This window comes from Staurois parvus, unplaced genomic scaffold (assembly GCF_062004578.1).
Source record: "Staurois parvus isolate SC_StPar_1 unplaced genomic scaffold, SC_StPar_1.0 ptg000013l, whole genome shotgun sequence".
NCBI classification, from domain to species: domain Eukaryota; kingdom Metazoa; phylum Chordata; class Amphibia; order Anura; family Ranidae; genus Staurois; species Staurois parvus.
Genome location: NW_028317809.1, coordinates 9,023,331 through 9,044,686, shown reverse-complemented (window position 1 = coordinate 9,044,686; position 21,356 = coordinate 9,023,331). Strand labels below are relative to the sequence as shown.

Below are 21,356 nucleotides of genomic sequence, written 5' to 3'. Positions count from 1 at the left end.
CCCGACCTTTTTACCTGACACAATTCCTGAAAGTTCGGTGCCAGCTACACAGGACATGTTGCACTTCCTTTCTGCAAACAATAAGATCTTACAAGAAGCGATCCTGAAGGCCCAGGAGGGCAGTAAGAAAGCCTTTGACAAAAGGAGAAGAGGGGAGCTTATGTTACACCCAGGGGACAAGGTCTGGTTGGCCACAACAAACCTTAAGATGATATGTCCATCGCGGAAATTGGGACCGAGATTTATGGGCCCATTCCAGGTAAAGAGGAAGGTTAACGAAGTGGCGTACGAGCTCGTACTCCCGGAATCCTTTAGAATACACCCGGTATTTCATGTATCGCTGTTGAAACCCGCGGCACCGGACCCATTCCCGAACCGGAGATCTAGGCCTCCTGACGCCATAAACGTTGATGGGGAGGAGGAGTTCGAAATTGAGACTATTCTAGACTGTAGGAAGAGGGGGGGTCAGACTCAGTTTCTCATTAAGTGGAAAGGGTATGGTCCAGAGGAGAACTCATGGGAACCCTCCCAGAACATTCATGCCTCTAGATTGATTTGGGATTTTTTTGACAACCACCCACGCAAGAGAGAACTGTTGGGCATCCGGCGGCTGCCCGTAGGGGGGGGGCAATGTCAGGATCCGGGTGTTCTGCGGCATCGCGTCTGGCGGCGCATGCGCAGAACACCCACTCTCTCTACCCGGCGGGCGGTAGGACCTGGCCGCGCATGGCAGCGGCAGGGTTCGCGCATGCGCACTCGGGATCACGGACGCGCGCCTGGCACCAATGACAGCGGGAGGCGGGCTATTTAAACGCAGGAACAGGTATGTTAGTTGCCGTTTGGTCTTGTATCCTGTGTCCTGTATCCTGTTCCTGTGTTGCTGTATACTCCGTTGCCGACCTCTGCTTGTTCCTGATCCTGCTCTCTCCTGTTTGACCCCTGGCTTGCCTGACTACTCTTCTGTCTGATCCCTGGTACTGTATTTGCCCGCATCCTGCTGAACCTGGCTTGTGACCTGACCATTCTTAGCTCGCTCCTCTGTACCTCGCTGCCCGCATAATACCGACCGGCCTGTCTGACCACGCATACCGTATCCATCCATCCATCCATCCGGTTTGGGTCAGACCTGTGTATCTGTCTGCCTCTTCCAAATAGATTCCGTTCCTGCACTCCCCTGTCAGTATTCTCTACCACCGCAGGACGCACTCGGGGGTCGCGACCTGGTTTCAGTCTGCACCAAGTCCATCCCCACCATCAGGGGCCCTGGTGAATAGCAGGCTGGGACTTAGACCCCGCGCCCTGGGAGCGTCCGTGCGGTGGGCTGCTAGAGACTCTGCCAGGCGGCTTAACATCACCATTCATAGAGGAAGCCAGAATGTTGAGCCATTGCGAGGCTAAAGATCAGCAACACAATACCTCTGATATTCTTGCTGAAGCACACACTACATGGTATAATAGACTGGACACTGGTGGCATAGCAACAGGAGTAAGAGAAAGACTTCCTGGTGTCTAGGGCTTTCAGAATCTTTTTATAACTGAGTCCATCTCTTTGGAGTAGAAGCAAGCAGAGGAGGAGTATGAACAGGAGTGTGAGGGTGTCGGTGGTGAGGAGGAAATGAGGAAGGTTATCTTTTAGAAGTACATTTCGTTCCACCCGTAACCCTGGGAGTTAAACATTGGAGGAGTGAGACTGTTGAGGACACCGTTGTCCCCAGCGACACTGAGAACCCCTGACCTAGGAAGCCTGCTTTCACTCATGGTGCAGTGCCTGCACCAGGACCCCAGAATTTGAGCCATGAAGGGAAGGGCTTTTACAAGGAGTACACCTATTTGGATCTGATATAAGAAGGAAAATAACAGATCTTAGTAGATATGGTGCATTTTTTCCTCCAGAGGGAGCAAAAAATTTGTCACATGGAAGATGTGCTGTGGATCACCCTCGTGACTGTCTTTTCATACAGTAGCAGGATCTCCTTTCATGGTCCGATGAAAAGGGAAGGGGGAACAGCAGTGAGGGTGGCTTCCTCAGCAACACTTTTTTTTTTTTTAACATTAAAAGAACTTTGTTGGTATGAACAGTGGGTACAAACAAAAAGAGGGAAAGAACGTGGTACATCAATAATTCATGCTGCAGCAATAGGAAATTATATGTTTTGTAACAAGGAGCATTTCCAGAAAACATGTGGAATGACAAAAAAGATTAGACAGCAAACATAACATAGATCAAACATCATAGCAAAGTGCACTAATATTAAGTGTCTGGGGGTAGAGTAATACAAATTTCAGTGGAGTGGGAATCCTCTGTAGATATAGATAAGTTTCTTATATGGAAGAGTATAGTTGAGTTAACTTCAATCAACCATGCCTGGAGGATAGGGATGGTTGTCTGCATCCAGTGGCGTGCCTCAGCAACACTTTAAAGTCATTCTTGTTTGATGCAGAGCTCAGTCTGCCTGTCCCCTTTACCAGTTGACTGGATCACTTTTATAAAAATGAACCATCCTTGGGTTAGTAATGAATGCAAAACTCCTTCAGCTGATGCTAACAAATACATTTTTAAAAATGTATTCCTAAACATAAACTATAGCATTACCGTTCCCTGACACCACCACTGACCTGCCATCAATACCAGCTCCTACCACCATTAACAGATCCATCCACCGCTACTGGCCTGTCAACATTACCAGCTTCCTGCACCGCTGCTGAGCAGTCACCATTGCAAGCTCCTTCTACTACTGCTGGCCCACCTCCATTACCATCTCTATCTACTGCTGCTGGTCTGGCACCATAACCATCACCTTTTGCCATTACCATGTCTTGCCACCATTATCAGCTACTGTACTTCCACTTCTGCTGGTCTGCCACTAATCCACAATACTATCTTGGGATGTCTCCACTTCCCTATTCTAGTGCTCTGGCACTCCAAAAGTGCTACATATATTTTTTTTTATGCAGCTAGGTTTCAACTGCAAGTTTTTTTTTTCTAGGGGTCAGTTCTGCATTGCACCTGACATTTTCAGTGTATTCTGCAAGTCAGGCACTATAAATATGCCATAAATAACATTTCTGTAGCTGATCCTCCTCAAAATGTATAGTGTTTGCTACAGGGTAAATCATACACCGTATCTTTCAGTTTGTGGCTTATTGCACTGCACTGGCAATCAAAAATATTTTTGGCTATTATCTCTGAAATAGTTTATTATTGTGATTTCTTAATTAAAATGTACCTGGTCTCTCCCTGTTGAGCTGCAGCCTTTTAAAACTGCTAATTTATTTTCAATGAAATAATATACTCTAAAGTTTTTTTGTTTTTTCTTTAATTAATAGCTGTCTGGTGTCTCTCCTCTTTTCTATGTAGTTTTACCAAAAGTTTATACGTTCTGTGTATAAAGTCAGCTCAATAGATTGCTGCCTTTTTTCTGTGAATGTTATAATGTTGATGTATTCATTAAAAGCTGCCTGATATGTTCTTAAATACTGCTGGCTTTATTCTATAAAATAATTCACTCTAATTTTGATTATTTATGAAAAGTTTTCTGGTGTCTTGGTAAAAACCTAGCCAAGCATTTTTTAATACTGTGTGTGGAGTTCATACAATAGTTAGCTGTATTTTTTATATGAAATAAATACCCTTTAAAGTTGATGTTTCGATTTAAAGCTGGTTGTTGTCTCTTCAGTTCAAACGTCTGGTATAGATTTTGGGGAACTCCTTGCAAAAAAAAAAAAAAGAAAAGTGTGGGCTTCCGACAAAAATCCATACCAGACCTTTATCTAAGCGTGCAGTCTGGCAGGCTGAGAAAGAATGGGGCAAGCCCCCCTCATGAACCACACCAGGCTTCATGTCCTTAACATGGGGAGTTACCTTGCCAGGGGAGACCAACTGGAAAAGCAACTGGAAAAGTACCTTGTTGGCTCCTGGACAAGGGCCTCTTCCCCACAACTCTGATCTGGTGGTTGTGGAGGTCTGCAGGCAGGGAGCTTATTTTGGAATCTAGAAGCATCCTTTAGCAATAAAGTGGAAACATCATACCGCCTCCATTCACATTTTTGTGTGAAGGAGTAAAGAGTAAAATAGTACCCTACTCACACAAAAAAACATGTGAAAAGTAAATACACACACACACACATTTTGACAAAATGAAGAACCCCCAAAAAATATTGTACAATGTACATCTATCGTCAATCACGTTAATTTCCATCATTGACCATGTGGCCATATTGGTTGGTGATTTCATGCTAAAATTGCTCCCTTGTTTACAGGGCCAGGGATTACCAAACAGTAAATGATTGGGGCTCGGTGACATCACTGGTTGTTAAGGATGTGGAGGGTCCTGACACCTGCCATTTCTTTAGCGAATTCTGACATCAAGAAAACTGTCATATATAGTACTGTACATAATGTTCAGCTTTTGCAGATGGAGTAAAAGTCCCACATTCATACGAATGTCCAAACAACCAAAGTTCTGTTTGAACTTGTGTTCAGGCCCATACACTTTGAATTTCAGCTAGAACAGCAATAGTTGCCCAAAATTCGAGCAGTGTATGGCCCTTCCATCATTTCACTTTTGTCCAAGGAGCCTATTGGAAAATTGTCAGTTGAACAGTATGGTTTGGTATTGCTACTGACTGTAAGAATTCAATATGACAAGGAAGATTCAAACATCAGTGCTCTCGTAGATGGAGGAATCTGTATGTGTATGTCCAGCTTTAAAGATATGCTAATTTAATTTGTTGCACAGCTGGAAGCTATGCAATGGGATTATTCAGACTCTAAGGGACATAATTTGGAAATGCCCAAAATAATACCATCTGCAGAACTATTTCCATATGTGATTTATCAATCACTTATGTGGTACAATTTACATCGCTCAGTACATCTTTTGCATTTTATGACCATACATATAATCTCCAACTGTCAGCTTTTATGCTATAATTATTAGGTAAATACAATTAAAAAAACAAAAAATATATATGCTGGTCAGTTTAATGGCCATTAAAATATTATTGAATTTATTACAAATAAAAAGTAAAAAAAGTCTAAACCTTTAAAAATACAAAACCTCTTAGATAAAAACATTTTGATATAAAAGTTGCAAAACCTTTTCTTTAATATTTTTCATTATTTATTTTATTTTATATCTTTACTCTAGAGCCCAGGGCTTTGATTGGGGTACAAAAAAAGAAAGAAAACTATCTTGTTCACTTTTTCTGACACATGCATTATCTGGTACTACAAATATGTACAGAAGCTTTGAATCATAAATTTACATGTAGCATTTTCAATGGTATACAAGTACTGTAGTTATTATATTCAGACTTTATTTTTTTAAACTTCAGCACAATAAAATATAATACATCTGGAATGTGATCTAAATCTAGTTAAAATCTCTTGTCCGTAATAAAACAGTTCAAGATAGCTGAAAATATTGTGGCTTGCATAGCTGAGGTTCAGAGAGTGCAGCCAATACTGTATTTAAATCCTTTAAAACCACAACCACAATTAAAGACCACCTTAACTTTGGCTAAAGCCGCTGGTCACTGCATATCTTGGCAATGCAAATAAGTAAGGGTTTCAATAACTACAAAGGATTTAATTTGCTGTAATATGGATTCATCTGAACAAGTTAACATAGCAGGCACAACATCTGCTATGGCTACAGTTACATATTATAACCCTGAAAAAATGAAATTGTTGAAAGTAAAATAATAGATAACTTATAACCTTGAAAATGTCAAATGTCCACATGCCAGGGCTAGTTACACTGTGGTCTATAGATATTAACATTCTTATATAGTAAAACAAAACATAAAGCAGCAATAAGCCATTGCTATAGTGAAAGATATACTAAAAAGGCATGCTTGTAAGGAATAACAAAGCTATGAGGTTTTTTATAGGGATGCTAGGTACAACCATAACAAAAGCCCTACTGCTACACAAGTAAAGATTAGAGCTGATCCTGAAATTCACATGACACTAGATTCTGACTTAATTTTAATGTTCCAAACTGAATTCAAATTTCAGTGTTATTTTTCACAGCTCAGATTCCCAAATGAGATCTGGGAGAAAGGGAGAAAGGGACCAAAGGCTGCTTCAAATGCTGTTTCTGCCATATATCTGCTCCTACCCTTGTTTGAGCACCCTTAGCTTGATTGGCACTGCCATCATGTCCCACCCCTCTAACTTACTATCCTTGGTAGAATTTTTGGCTCAACCTGTTTTTGGCCATATTATCTTATCAGGCAGTGCTGCCCATAGCTTCCCAAACCATTCTACACAATTTTGCATTAGGTTTGCAAATTTTTAAGAAAAATTCATCTGAACCATAATCGATCGCTCATCTTTATTCATGATGTGTCAATGAACATACTGTATATGGGGATGCCGTAATGCTTTACCCTTCTTGAGGATAAGTAGAAACTGGGCAATATCTATTCATTTAGTTGCCCTGCAAAGTAGTGCTACTCAGAAGCAGTGAAGCAGATTATGAAACAGATTTGCCTTGCTTATATACAGTATAGTAGTTACAATATTAATGTCTAAAATGTAATTTTGTATTTAGAAATGTGCTTTGAGTTTCACTGTAATGTCAACTCTGCATAAAATAAATGTTTAAACTTTATCATATTTTTTACCTCAAGTCAGTTGGACGTGGAAGAAGCTTTTTCTTGCCACTAAAGTATACTTCAAAGTCTTCAGTCTTAAGCCGATGAGCAAAATCAATATAGCCAGACAGTTCTTGTCCATGTGAGTTTTTGTCCCGGATAAAGATAATAGACTGAAAAAGCAAAAAAGCAAAAAATTCAGACACTATACAGTTAAATTAAAGCAGACTTTACATCGATATGTAAGAACCACTTATTTTGTAGCCCCCAATTTAAAAGAAGAAGCACAGCCTAATTTAAAAATTAACATTGGCAAAAAAGGTAAAAAATATTTAGCTTCTGGTGCACTCACTAAGTAGGGAGGAGTCATTAATCCTTTTCCTGGGAAAGCTGAGAATCCCAAACCTTTGGAGAATGCATTCCACCACAGAGTTGGGATCCTCAGCTTTAACAGGACCCTGCAAGAAGCTCCAGTGATATAACCAGTGCACACAAACATCTAGAAGTCAAGATGTAAACTAGATGACCTATTAAACCCTAAATTTGGGTAAAACTTTTTTTTTTTTAAATTAGCTCATGGGCCCGTACTTGTGCTGCTGTTGGCTGTCTTAGTTAAAATTTTCCCCCTGTATATCACAGCCGTATCCTTCTGGTGCTGTGGGGGTTAATAGAGCCGAGGGACCTGTCACAGGAACTCAGCAAAAGTGCCGACTATGCCCAGCCTTTTTGTCTCTCTTCTTCCATTCTAAGAAGATGCACTATAGCTTCCATGAATTAAAAGTTATCTATGAATGGAGAATGGGTGGGTGAATGAACGGTTTGCCTTCTCCATTCCTTGAAGGCTTTTTATTCATGGAAGCTAAAGTAAAAGGGGGGCAGAAAGGGTGAACATAGTCATCACTTTTACTTTTCCTGTGGCAGATCCCTTGGTTCTAATAATCTGAAGGGTCAAGAAAATTACAGTTGCAGAGCATGAGGGGGAGCGATGATACAGGATTTCAATTATGACAGCTGGCACCTACAGGCAGCACACTTCAGATTAATGTAAGTACTATCCCCAAACTGTTTTTTGTTTTTACCTAAACTTAGGTGTTAAGCTAAATCCTTAAATTCACCTTTAAAAAGAAGTAGGGGTTAAGTAGAAAAAAAAATTATACTGCACTCCTGTGATCCCCAAGAATAGTATAGCCAAACAAGCTTTAAATATAAACTAAAAATCTAGAATTTCAATATATCCTCATACCTGCATATGTAAATTGACTGAAATGATTTTACTCTCCCCCATATATGGGTTTTCAGTGTGATCTTATATTTTGATTGATCTTACAATCTTACACTAATAGTGAGTTTCATTAAACAAAACCAAAAAATTTGTGCAATTGCCATGTCTGTTAATAAGAACTCAAAAAATAAAAATAAAACGCAGATTCGAAACTTTGGTCTTCAATCAGCTGCAGAGTAAGCTCTATGTTTCTACTGTTATGCTAAATCACACTGTCTGCATTTGTAAGGGAGTCCTAAGATCGAACAGCAACAAAGTTGGTAATGCAGATAAAATCTTGAGGAGGTAGACTGAAATTAAACCAAAGACTAAAAACATACCAAGATTGTAAGTTCCAAGGAGCAGGGCCCTCCTAACCCTCTTGTATTGAACAGTATTGCTGCTGTATTGTCTCCCGTTATATTGTAAAGAGCTGAGCAAACTGTTGGCGCTATATAAATCCTGTATAATAATAATAATAATAATAATTTACCCATTTCCCAAAACATTTAAGACATTTCTCTGGTGATAAATGTCCAAGTTGCCAGTATGCTTATGTCAGCTCTCAGCTGAACTTTCAAGCCTTCAGATGGCTGGTGCTATAGCTGATCACATGTGCAGAACCATGGCAACTGCACATCAAATAGAGTCTAAGATGTTACTTTCTTGGCTGTAAAAAAACAGAAATTCTTAGTTCCATATGAAAAAGCTGCTGTTTTCCTAAAGGGGAAATTTGCCCCATGACCTTTAACAAAGAAGACCAAATCAAATATTTTTTGCAATGGAGATGCATAGTTGATGCCCTAAAACAGTTTACAACTCAGCTGCGTGCAATTTATGCTGATAACTTTAATACATATGTTTCATCCATCTGCAGGAATAAATCTTGGACAAGGATGTAAAACTCTAAATTGTAATTCAACAGCCTGTAAAAATTTTCTAAAGGCTATTAAACTACTTTGTACTATTGTCACACTGCATGCATTGGGCTGCAATGCTTAGTTTAGGTCTGACAACTTTAGTTCACATCAACATCCTTCCTTGGTGTTTGCTGGGCTGTGACGGAGGTGTAGGTGGGACAGAACATACTTGGAGAACAGTGGCACACAAGGCTTTTATTGAGTGATTTGGGGAGGCACTTGACAGGTATAGCAAGGGTTAAATCCGGGGGCACACAGCAGAGGGGCAGTTCAGGCAGGCAATGGGTAAAGTCCAGGCACACAACAGAGGGCAGTGCACAGGGTAGCAATTCAGGGACTCACCAGCCAGCAGTGGCCTCAGCAGAGGAAGTCTAGGCAGATAGGCACCAACTCCTCACGGGTCTTCAGAGGGCTGCGTGTCTTGGCCGCATCTTCAAAACTACACAGGCAATGTAGAACCACAAGTCCCAGCAGTGCACAAAGCAAAGCACAGTTCAATGCATCTCCTAGTTAGGCCTGGAGCCATGAGCAGCTCTGTCCATCTTGACTCAAGCTCTGCCCATTCTAATAGTCCTTCTCCCCACACAGATCCTTTCCATTTCCCCAAGCCTCAAGCCCCCTGTACCAACACGTCTGGCTTTTCACAACCACAGGAAACCATGCTGTCTGCGCTCCCTGCTGGGATGACTCTCACCTCCCATCCCCTGGGGGCACAGGAACTTCAAATTATAAACAAAGCAGACAAGCTGACTGTTGGCCACACTTGTTGACAAACCAACACAAAATTAAAATAATATTTCTGCTGTCCGTCACATGGGCGAAAATAGTACATGATGCACTTGTGTGCAGCGCAACACTTGCATTGCAATATAATGCATCATAATGCACTGCACCATGCGTTAGGGAAAAAATTCAGTACTTTGACTGCTGTGAAAAAATGCACATCAACGCAACACTTTAAAAAACACCTGCCAACACGTGAAAACTCAAGTGAAGTTAGCTCATGGTACTAAACACAATGCAAGTGGTGTGAGTTCAGCAACTTTTTATTTGCAATGGTATAAGATCCAGTGAAGTCACGAGATGTACATAGGGTTTCAACCTCATCCCTTTAAAACCGAAAACATATTACACAGGTTCTGAGACTAATTTAATGCAGATACGGCTCTAAGTGAGTTTAATTACCACCTTAATCAGCCACAGAACCTGTGTAATTAATATGTGTTCAGTTTTAAAGGGATGAGGTGGCAACCCTAGTTGTACATATAGGGGTCCATTTAACCAATTCCCGACCGGCCGTTGTATATAAACGGCCGGACGGTGGCAGTGCAGGGTCCGGAGGCCGTTTATATTCCCGGGGAGCGCACAGCACCGCGATCCGGTGCCTGCTGTGTCCTCCGGACACAGTGAAACACCGATCGTCAAATGGGACCTCTGTACGAGGTCCCGATCATGTGATCACATTGGCCAATCAGTGATCACATGCAAAGTAGTAAGCAAGATGTCACTTGTGACATCATTGCTTACTACGTATGAAATCTGTGAAAGATCACAGAGGTCACATGGTACAAGGCTATTCACAACAGCCTTGTACCATGTGACAAGCTGTGACCAATCACAGCTCACTCAGTACTTCTCAATGAGTGCAAGAATGCAGACAGAGAGAAAGAGAAATGATTGCTTTTACATCCTATATGGGTGTAAAAGCAATCAGTGTAAAAGAAAAGAAAAAAATCTTCATCACCCCCCACAAGTTGTACAGTGTCACCATGGTGACACTGTACTGCTAGGGTGACAGTATGTAAAAAAAAATAAAAATAAAAAATAACATAAAAAAATAAAATAAAAATGTAAAAACAAATGTATAAAAATTATAATTTTTGGTTATAAACTAATTTGGATTTTTTTTTTACTAAAAAGATAATGGAATAAATTTTGGCCAAGATTTATGATGAAATATTATTTATTTGCAAAATTTTATAAAAAAAACACTTTTTTTCAAAATTTTTGGACATTTTCATTTTCATAGCAAGAAAAATAAAAATCCCAGCGGTGAATAAATACCACCAAAATAAAGCTTTATCCGTCTCAAAAAAATGGTAAAAAATTCATTTGGGTACAGTGTTGCATGACCGCGCAATTGTGATTCAAAGTGTGATAGCGCTGAAAGCTGAAAATTGCCCTGGTCAGGAAGGGAGTAAAAGTGTCCGGTCTGGAAGTGGTTAAAAAAGCAGAGACTATGACTGTCACAAACATTCTCTGGATGGAGACCCTTCCAGGTACATACCTTTTAAATGAGAGTGATTGATTCTCCAGCAATGAAAGTCACATTCGCTGCTTTGCCAATAGATCTCATAAAATACGGTAACATTAACTACTGAGTCAATCAACGTTCTTTGCCATTCTGCTCATTAAATGACTCTGCTCTTCATTTGACTATTTTGGCAGTCATGAGATGTTCAACTAGCAGCATTAGTAGTTTCTAAAGTTGGCTAAAGGGTTTCTAAAAGGGTTTCTGTAGCTTAATTGTTCTGTTAGAAAAAGAAGATTTCATTTAGCATAAACCTATTCTGATTCTTGCTGAGCTTTTCACATTTTTTCTGTTCAACACATGTTTTTCTCCCCTCTTGAGAGATCAAGAAGTGCTATTAATCTAGTCGTGCTAGTTCATCTGAACAAAAGATGGGTTAACAGCACTTAGCATTCCCTTTCCCTCCACCACCTGTGACTGCACCATATGCTGCAATAACAATCACCTGAAGGAACCCTAAGTACCCGCTACAAAGTCATGTGTTTACAGAAAAAAACGTACATTATTATTGCACTTATTTTCTTTAATTAACAAGACTGACTGCTTAAAGGCACACATTTTGGAATATTTATTAATAAAAACGTGTGCATCCATTTTTTTTTTTTGCATTGGGGCCTGCAAAGCATTGCAACTCTAATCAGTGGCTCCTACTGACTACTCCTCCAGCGGCAGGTACAGACCTTTAGTTTTGGGGATTGAGGAAATATCAATGGACTACAAGTGTGATGACATCACTGCACTTGTGCTCCATTAACCACTTCAAGTCCGGACACTTTTACCCCCTTCCTGTCCAGGCTAATTTTCAGCTTTCAGTGCTATCACACTTTGAATGGTATCCATATTAATTTTTTAGCATTTTTTTGAGACAGATAAAACTTTATGTTGGTGGCATTTATTCACCACTTAAATTTTAATTTTTTTTGCTATATAAATGAATAAGTCCAAAAATGTTGAAAAAAAGTGTTTTTCTTATAAAATTTTGCAAATAATCTTTCTTCATAAATCTTGGCCAAAATGTATTCAGTTATCTTTTTAGTAAAAAAAATAATAACCCAAATTAGTTTATAACCAAAAATTATAATTTTTCTACATTTTATTTTACATTTGTATTTTTTAATATTATTATTTACGATTTTTTTTAACATACTGTCACCCTTGCAGTACAGTGTCACCATAGTGACACTGTACTACTTGTGGGGGGTGATGAAGATTTTTTTTTTTTTTACACTGATTGCTTTTACACCCATAAAGGCTGTAAAAGCAATCATTTCTCCTTCTCTCTGGCTGCATTCTTGCAGCCATTGAGAAATACTGTGTGAGCTGTGATTGGTCACAGCTTGTCACATGGTACAAGGCTGTTGTGAATAGCCTTGTACCATGTGATCTCTGTGATCATTCACAGATTTCACACGTAGTAGGCAATGATGTCAGAAGTAACATTTTGCTTACTACTCTTCATGTGATCACTGATTGGCCAATCAGTGATCACATGATCGGGAGCTCACACAGAGGTCCCGTACAATGATCCAGAGGACACAGCGGGCACCGGATCGCGGTGCTGCACGCTCCCAGGGAGCGCCCACAAGCAGGGAGTGGGAAGGACGTTTATAAACAGCCACCCAACACTGCACTGCTCCTGTCCGGCCGTTTATATACATGGGCCTGATGGGAAGTGGTTAAAGGATAAGTTCACCTTTTAGAAAAAAAATAATAAATACACATTTTTTTGCAGGTAAAAAAAATGTGCATTTATTTTTTTTGTCTGCAGGAGTCTGGAAAGCATTGCACCAGTGATCAGTAGATCGCCAATGCCATGCAGGTCCCCTGCAGACCTGTCAGGATATCTGCTTGCTGTACAGGATGTACGAGCAAGCAGATATTCTGACAGGAAGAATAAATGAACTAGTTTGAGGACTACAAGCTGATAACCGCTAAGGCTGTCGGGACTTGTAGTCTTTTATTCACAAATGAATATGAATTAGTGATGCAGATGTATATATTTTGAGAAGTCTTCTTACAGCTCCTGAAGAAGCTATTACTACTATTATCAGTGCAATGGTATCCCTTCTTAGGTATTGACGCGTATGCAGCATATTTTTGTCAATGTGGGAGATACCATTAATATGTGAATATGCATTCATTATATTTTTATATGTTGCAGGGTTAGAGTATATTCTGTAACAATTTTTGCTCTATATGTGTATGTACTATTTTGTGCATGTTCAAGTGTTACATTTTATGAATCACTGTTTGTAGTGCCTATAAAGTCCATAAGGTTCTCTATTTCCAATTATAAAATTGATCTTTACCTTAAAGGATACTCATGATTGTTAGTAAAATAAGAATGTCTGGGTAGGAAAACATGCATGCATTGCTTTTATTTGTCCTTGATCTTGGACCCATCTTCTACTAACAGCTGTGGAAACAGAAGGTTCCTAATTGCAGACATATCTATGGTCTTCATGTGCATCCACCTCTCCCTGTTCTCTGAACCAGAAAAAAAATTATGGACAAATGAAAATTCTGCCCTTTTTTAGCATATGGATGGGATCTGATACAGGTATACAGTGACTTGAAAAAACATTCATACCCAATTAAATTTTCCACATTTTGTCATGTCACAACCAAAAATGTAAATGTATTTTATTGGGATTTTACGTGATAGGCCAACACAAAGTGGCACATAATTGTGAAGTGAAAGAAAAATGATAAATGGTTTTCAAATCTTTTCATAAATAAACTTCTGAAAAGTGTGGCATGCATTTGTATTCAGCCCCCTTTACTCTGATACCCCTAACTAAATCTAGTGGAACCAATTGCCTTCAGAAGTCACCTAATTAGTAAATAGAGTCCACTTGTGTGTAATTTAATCTCAGTATAAATACAGCTGTTCTGTAAAGCCTTCAGAGGTTTGTTAGAGAACATTAGTGAACAAACAGCATCATGAAGGCCAAGGAACACACCAGACAGGTCAGGGATAAAGTTTTGGAGAAGTTTAAAGCAGGTTTGGTTATAAAAGAATATCCCAAGCCTTTAACATCTCACAGAGCCCTGTTCAACCCATCATCCAACAATGTATAGCACAACTGCAAACCTACCAAGACATGGCCATCCACCTAAACAGCCAGGCCAGGCAAGGAGAGCATTAAGCAGAGAAGCAGCCAAGAGGCCCATAGTAACTCTGGAGGAGCTGCAGAGATCCACAGCTCAGGTGGGAGAATCTGTCCACAGGACCACTATTAGTCGTGCACTCCACAAATCTGACCTTTATGGAAGAGTGGCAAGAAGAAAGCCATTGTTGAAAGCCATAAGAAGTCCCGTCTGCAGTTTGTGAGAAGCCATGTGGGGGACACAGCAAACATGTGGAAGAAGGTGCTCTGGTCAGATGAGACCAACATTGAACCTTTTGGCCTAAAAGCAAAACACTATCTGTGGTGGAAAACTAACACTGCACATCACCCTGAACACACCATCCCCACTGTGAAACATGCTGGTGGCAGCATTATGCTGTGTGGATGATTTTCTTCAGCAGGGACATGGAAGCTGGTCAGAGTTGATGGGAAGATGAATGGAGCCAAATACAGGGCAATATTAAAAGAAAACCTGTTAGAGCCTGCAAAAGACTTGAGACTGGGGCGGAGGTTCAGCTTCTAGCAGGACAACGACCCTAAACATACAGCCACAGCTACAATGGAATGGTTTAGATCAAAGCATATTCATGTGTTAGAATGGCCCAGTCAAAGTCCAGACCTAAATCCAATTGAAAGTCTGTGGCAAGACTTGAAAAATGTAGCAGAATACATTTTGGCCTAAACTTCGGAAGAAATTTGATTTTTACAATTTTTTTACTGAATAAGTTTTATAGCAAAAAGTAAAAAATATATTTTTTTTTTCAAAATTGTTGGATTTTTTTGTTTATAGCGCAAAAAATAAAAAATGCACAGGTAATAAAATAACACCGAAAGAAAGCTCTATTTGTAGGGAAAAAAAGCAACATACATGACCACGCAGTTATCAGTTAAAACAACATAGCAAAAACTGGCCTGGTCAGGAAGGGGGGTAAATCCTCTGGAGGGCAAGTGGTTAAAGAGACATTTCAGGCAAAATATATCAATCATATTTCTAGTACTAGGTCCAGTCACTTTCACCTAATGCTAATGGCAAGTGCCAGAAATTATTCATAAGAACGAAGATGAAACTTTTTTGTCACTTTATGCTCTGTTACTATCAGTGGTTGTCAGCTAATTGGGTATAGTGGGACACGTCCATGGCCCCCAATATCACCATAGGGTTTACACAGATTGTTCAGAAACTGCAAATATGCTACAGGTTTGGTTGTAGACTTGGAGACATGCTGCAGAAGACAATGAGAGACTGGAAACAATATCTGCTCACCACCACTGGGTATGCATCTGCCCACCACTGGTAGCTGCATGTTATACACTGTTCCCATCACTAGATGCTGGGTCTACTGACCTATACTCCCACTAATTTGAGTACTACATAATGTGATGCCTCCTCTGATGTGTCCCCTTCTGCTGTGTACAACACTTGTTCCCCTGATTCTGTCTCTTTTCATATCACTGAATTCTCTATAACCACAGCTAGCTCCATTCTGGCATACGTGCTACCTACTGAACCTATCTATCTAAAATACAATGCATGGCATGTGACTTCTTAGGCAAGACTTTGCACCACATCACATATTTTTTAACTACGACCCTTCTTTAAACATGGTTGGTAAAAGGAACGTAACCAAGTAAAGAGCTGCACAAACTGTTGGCACGATATAAATCCTGTATAATATAATAATAATAATAACCAAGTATATATGCTTTATTATAGATAATTGTTTCTAAAAAAATGTTTGCATACTTTTAAAGATTTCACATGTAAGCTCTTTTTATGCAGTTATGACAATTTCACTTTGTGCAGAAGAGTTATTTTTCTGGAAATCAAAATTAAAGCTTGTGTTTTCAAATTATCTTGAGGCACTAATGAACGGCAGATTACATAGAAGAATTCAGGAAAACAAAGATAGACAGTTCAAATCATTAATCCACTCCACAGGCAAGTGATGTACCAATTATATAACAGGTGCTCCTTTTAGACCCATCTGTAGATTTTTACAGAGACAAGCCTCTAGTAAATTACAAGAGCGACATTTTATTACTCTTGGCAGAAGGTGGGCTGAAATGGAAGAAACAAGCTGTATCAAAATCACTGACACCTAGCTTAAGTTGTCTCTTTATTTTGAGTTTATGAAAGCTTCTTTATCTTTTCTGGAACTGCACTGACAGATGGGGGGGGGGGGAGGGGTCGAATGTACAATGAAACAACATACATAATGCTACATATGTTGCATCCCAATGCACCACATAGCAGCTTCATCACATTGTTGCAGTTGTACACCACTATTCCACAAGTATTTAAAGTGTTTTCCAAATCTAATGTGAGCATATTTTTTATCATGTTCCTTTTTTGCACAGATTCTTTGCTGGTATCTCATTGTATACAGGCAGTTAATGAAACAATGCACTGTGGGACATAAAGGTTATAATTTTAACATCTAGTTGAAAGCAAAAGTACATATATGGCTATAAGGGTTCATTCAATGTTATGACTAGGTGACCACGGCTGCTGCATGCATCTAGCGATCACTTTGTAATACGGTTGCACTGATGCCAATACTAAGCATTTGCAGGAGTATTAGTAATCATGTAAATGCTCCGATACTAAAAAACGATACCATCAGGCTCAGTTCTTTCAGCTGTCAGCAGGATTCCCCAACTGACACCTGAAATATAAACAAAAGAATGCTAGCAATTATCAGTTGTTAAGGAGCAGGGCTGCCGTGTCCTTAACAACCAATGCCTCAGGAAGTTCCCCTGCTGACAGCTGACATGTAAACAAAAGGTCTGGCAATTGGAGCTGTCAAAACAAAGCAGTCTGACAATGTTTATTAACAACACTGCTAGCTAAAACAGAAAGAAAAAAAAGAAACATTGCTTCATTTTGTATCTTTCTGTTCAGTCATCTACAGAACAAAGAGATGAACTTTGATCTGCTATGCAGAGCCATATATAGCAGTGTGCAGGAGTTTACATACAGTTCTCTCCCATGTCGGTAATACTTGGCAATCGCCGAGTGCCGGAGAGTAATCACCTCCCCGGACCCAGTGATTGACAGCTGAGGCCGCGAAAGGCGGTGTGGGTAGAATACGCTCCCTACCCAGAACTGCAAAAAAATATGTGATTTTGTGCACCCGTGCTGCCCTGTAGCAGTATTTCTGCTATGAGGTTGACCCTTAATTTACTTTATTCAGCCATAATTAACTCCTTATTCTCCTCCATTTAATTATTATTTTCTTGCTGATTTTTTTTGTTCATTTCTATTTTATAAACTATTAATACCTAAAACATTTTTTGTTTCTGTTTGCATTGTTCATTAATATTTTTACACTTTTAAAAAATATTTACACGTTTCACATTGAAAAAAGCACAAAATTGAAACATATACATTTATTTCATTTGTAAATAACTTTGCTTTGTACCAGAATCATAATTATAGTGCAAATTTAAACAGGACGAATTACAGAATAAAATGTGCACTTTTTATTTGCAGTAACACTATTTATTTTTAAACCAACACTGCTCAAAATTTTTTTATTTTTTTTAGTTTTGTTACATTTATTTGTCTAAGGATTGTTAAAAAAATATAATTGTTGCAAGACAATATTCACAAAAAAAGCCTTCTTTGTCTTTAAAAAAAACACAGTTGAAACTCGAAAAATTTGAATATCGTGCAAAAGTTAATTTATTTCAGTAATGCAACTTAAAAGGCGAAACTAATATATGAGATAGACTCATTACATACAAAGCAAGATAGTTCAAGCCGTGATTTGTCATAATTGTGATGATTATGGCTTACAGCTCATGAAAACCCCAAATCCACAATCTCAGAAAATTAGAATATTACATGCAATCAATAAAACAAGGATTGTACATAGAGCAATATTGGACCTCTGAAAAGTATAAGCATGCATATGTACTCAGTACTTGGTTTGGGCCTCTTTTGCACCAATTACTGCCTCAATGCGGCATGGCATGGAAGCTATCAGCCTGTGGCACTGCTGAGGTGTTATGGAAGACCAGGATGCTTCAATAGCGGCCTTCAGCTCTTCTGCATTCTTCGGTCTCATGTCTCTCATCTTTCTCTTGGCAATACCCTATAGATTCTCTATGGGGTTCAGGTCAGGCGAGTTTGCTGGCCATAAATAAAGGGTGGGTAAGTGAGCGCAAAACAGATCAGGTGAGCAGCTAACATACAGGGTAATCCTCAATACCTTGGAATAAAAAAATATAAATGGGGTATGTAGCGCTAAGGAATGAATAACAAGCAAGGAGGGTGTCACCATATATAGTAAACATTCAATAGTTCATATAGTGTAGCAAAAAGAAAGCTGGATATGATCCAATGGTGTTTCCAAATCCCATTCAGTAGAAAAAGAATTTAGTGAGGTTGTGCGCTTACCACAAGTACACACAATGTAAGCATTGTATGCAAATAACTGGGCGTCACGGTCTGGTCAGCAGCCTGGGCAACATCTGGTCATATGAGGACATCTGGGTCACAGGTCCAACGCTGTCCAGGCCCCCTCTGGCTCTCAACTCCAAAACGCCACCTTACAAAGCTCATTAACAAACGAGCCCGGAGGCAAGAAAGTGCTAATAGTGAAGTACGTTTATTAAGAGCATAAAAAGTGAGCTAAAACAGCAACAACTCACATCGATAAAGCATACATCCAGGCCCAATAGATAGGTGCCTGGTGGCTAGTAGTACAGTCAGCATGCAGAAAAATATACACCTCCAGGTCCAATAGATAAGTCCCTGGTGGCTAGTGGTATCATCAGCATAAAGATATAAAGTTTAAATTGAATGTGATGACAGAAGGATACTCATCCAGGTTCTGGTGAAGGTATTCCCTGGTGGCTAGTGGTTCCCTAATACCAAGGCGTCAATAGGGTGGATCCCCTAACATGTTTCGAGCTAAAGCTCGTTTTCACTGCTGGCCAATCAAGCACAGTAATCCCACGGTCATTGAACCAGGTTTTGGTGCTTTTGGCAGTGTGGGCAGGTGCCACGTCCTGCTGGAAAATGAAGTCAGCATCCCTATAAAGCTCGTCTGAGGAAGGAAGCATGAAGTGCTCCAAAATCTCCTGGTAGATGGCTGCGTTGACCCTGGACTTAACGAAGCACAGTGGACCAACACCAACAGATGACACGGCTCCCCAAATCAACACAGACTGTGGAAACTTCACACTGGACTTCAAGCATCTTGCAGTGTGTGCCTCTCCATTCTTCCTCCATACTCTGGGTCCTTGGTTTCCAAATGAGATGCAAAAGTTGCTCTCATCAGAAAAGAGGACTTTGGACCACTGAGCAACAGACCAGGTCTGTTTTTCTTTAGCCCAGGTAAGCCGCTTCTGACGTTGTTTGTTGTTTAGGAGCGGCTTGACAAGAGGAATACGACATTTGAAGCCCATGTCCAGGATCCGTCTGTGCGTGGTGGCTCTTGATGCACTGACTCCAGCCTCAGTCCACTCCTTGTGAAAGTCCCCAACACTTTCGAATGGCCTTTTCCTGACAATCCTCTCCAGGCTGCGGTCATTCCTGCTGCTTGTGCACCTTTTTCTTCCACACTTTTCCCTTCCACATAACTTTCTGTGTGCTTTGATATAGCACTTTGGGAACATCCAACTTCTTTTGCAATTACCTTTTGAGGCTTTCCCTCCTTATGGAGGGTGTCAATGATGGTTTTCTGCACAACTGTCAGGTCAGCAGTCTGTCCAATGATTGTGATTCCTACTGAACCAGACTGAGAGACCATTTAAAGGCTCAGAGTGGGACACTTTGAGCCTAGAATATTGCACCTTTTCACAATATTCTAATTTTCTGAGATTGTGGATTTGGGGTTTTCATGAGCTGTAAGCCATAATCATCACAATTATGACAAATCACGGCTTGAACTATCTTGCTTTGCAGGTAATGAGTCTATCGCATATATTAGTTTCACCTTTTAAGTTGCATTACTGAAGTAAATGAACTTTGCACGTTATTCTAATTTTTCGAGTTTTACCTTTATGTATTTATGTTGTTATCTTAAGTAATGACAAAGTTATCAAAGTTATCGCCGAATAAACAGGTCCATAGCAGAAATGTAAAAATTACTCTGGACCATAAGGGGTAAACATGTGTTAGAGTTGAAGTGGTTAAGGAGTGGGGCCACTGTGTCCTTAACCATTTGAATACCGGGCAATTTTACACCTTCCTGCCCAGGCCATTTTCCAGGTTTCAGCGCTCTCACATTTTGAATGAATAATTGCGGGGTCATACAACATTGTACCCAATCTAAAATTTTATCATTTTCTTCACACAACTAGAGCTTTCTTTTGGTGGTATTTAATCACCGCCGGGGATTTTATTTTTTGCTAAATTATCAAAAAAGACCGAAAATTTTGAAAAAAAAACACATTTTTCTTTGTTTCTGTTATAAAAGTTTGCAAATAAATAATTGTTCTTCATAAATTTAGGCCAAGATTTATTCTGCTACATGTCTTTGGTGAAAATAACCCAAATTAGGATGTATTTTTTAGTTTGTAGGAAAGTTATAGAGTTCACAATCTATGGTATAGATCTGAATATTGATCAATCCTGAAGTATTGATGGCCAATCTAATTTCTTGAAGTCCAAGAATGTCAAAACAGTACAGATATCCCCCAAATGACCCCTTTTTGCAGAGTAGACAGTCCGACGTACTTCATAAGAGGCATGGCGAGTTTTTTGAAGTTGTATTTTTTTTGTCATAATTTTTCGGAAAATGAAAAAATGTAAAAAATGATTTTCACTATTTTTTTTTTACATACTGTCACCAGTGCAGTACAGCGTCTTCATATAACTGGCATGGCAGTGATCAGGAACACTGACTGGTGACAGTATGAAAAAAAAATATATATATATATATATTTTTTTATTATTTTTAATTTTTTAGTATTTTTTTTTTTTTTTAAGATTTTTTTTCATATTTCACTATGTCCAAAATAGTACAATGTTACCATAGTAACATTGTACTACTTTGGGGAAGTGATCAGTATTTTTTTTTTCTTTTTTACACAATTTGCTTATAGCAAAGAATTACTTTGCTGTAAGCAAGCATTTACCTGAATGACATCGATTCATTCAGGGCTTTTTTTTTTTTTTT

General features: G+C 39.4%; 1 protein-coding gene across 1 annotated transcript in view; it reads right to left on the bottom strand.

Moving 5' to 3' along the window:
- Positions 1-21,356, bottom strand: part of CFAP299 (cilia and flagella associated protein 299) — a 620,116-nt gene that overhangs the window by 98,039 nt on the left and 500,721 nt on the right. The window contains exon 4 of the mRNA XM_089675483.1: positions 6,634-6,776. Within this exon, the coding sequence (XP_089531609.1) occupies positions 6,634-6,776 (143 nt within the window). The remainder of the gene's footprint in view (positions 1-6,633; positions 6,777-21,356) is intronic.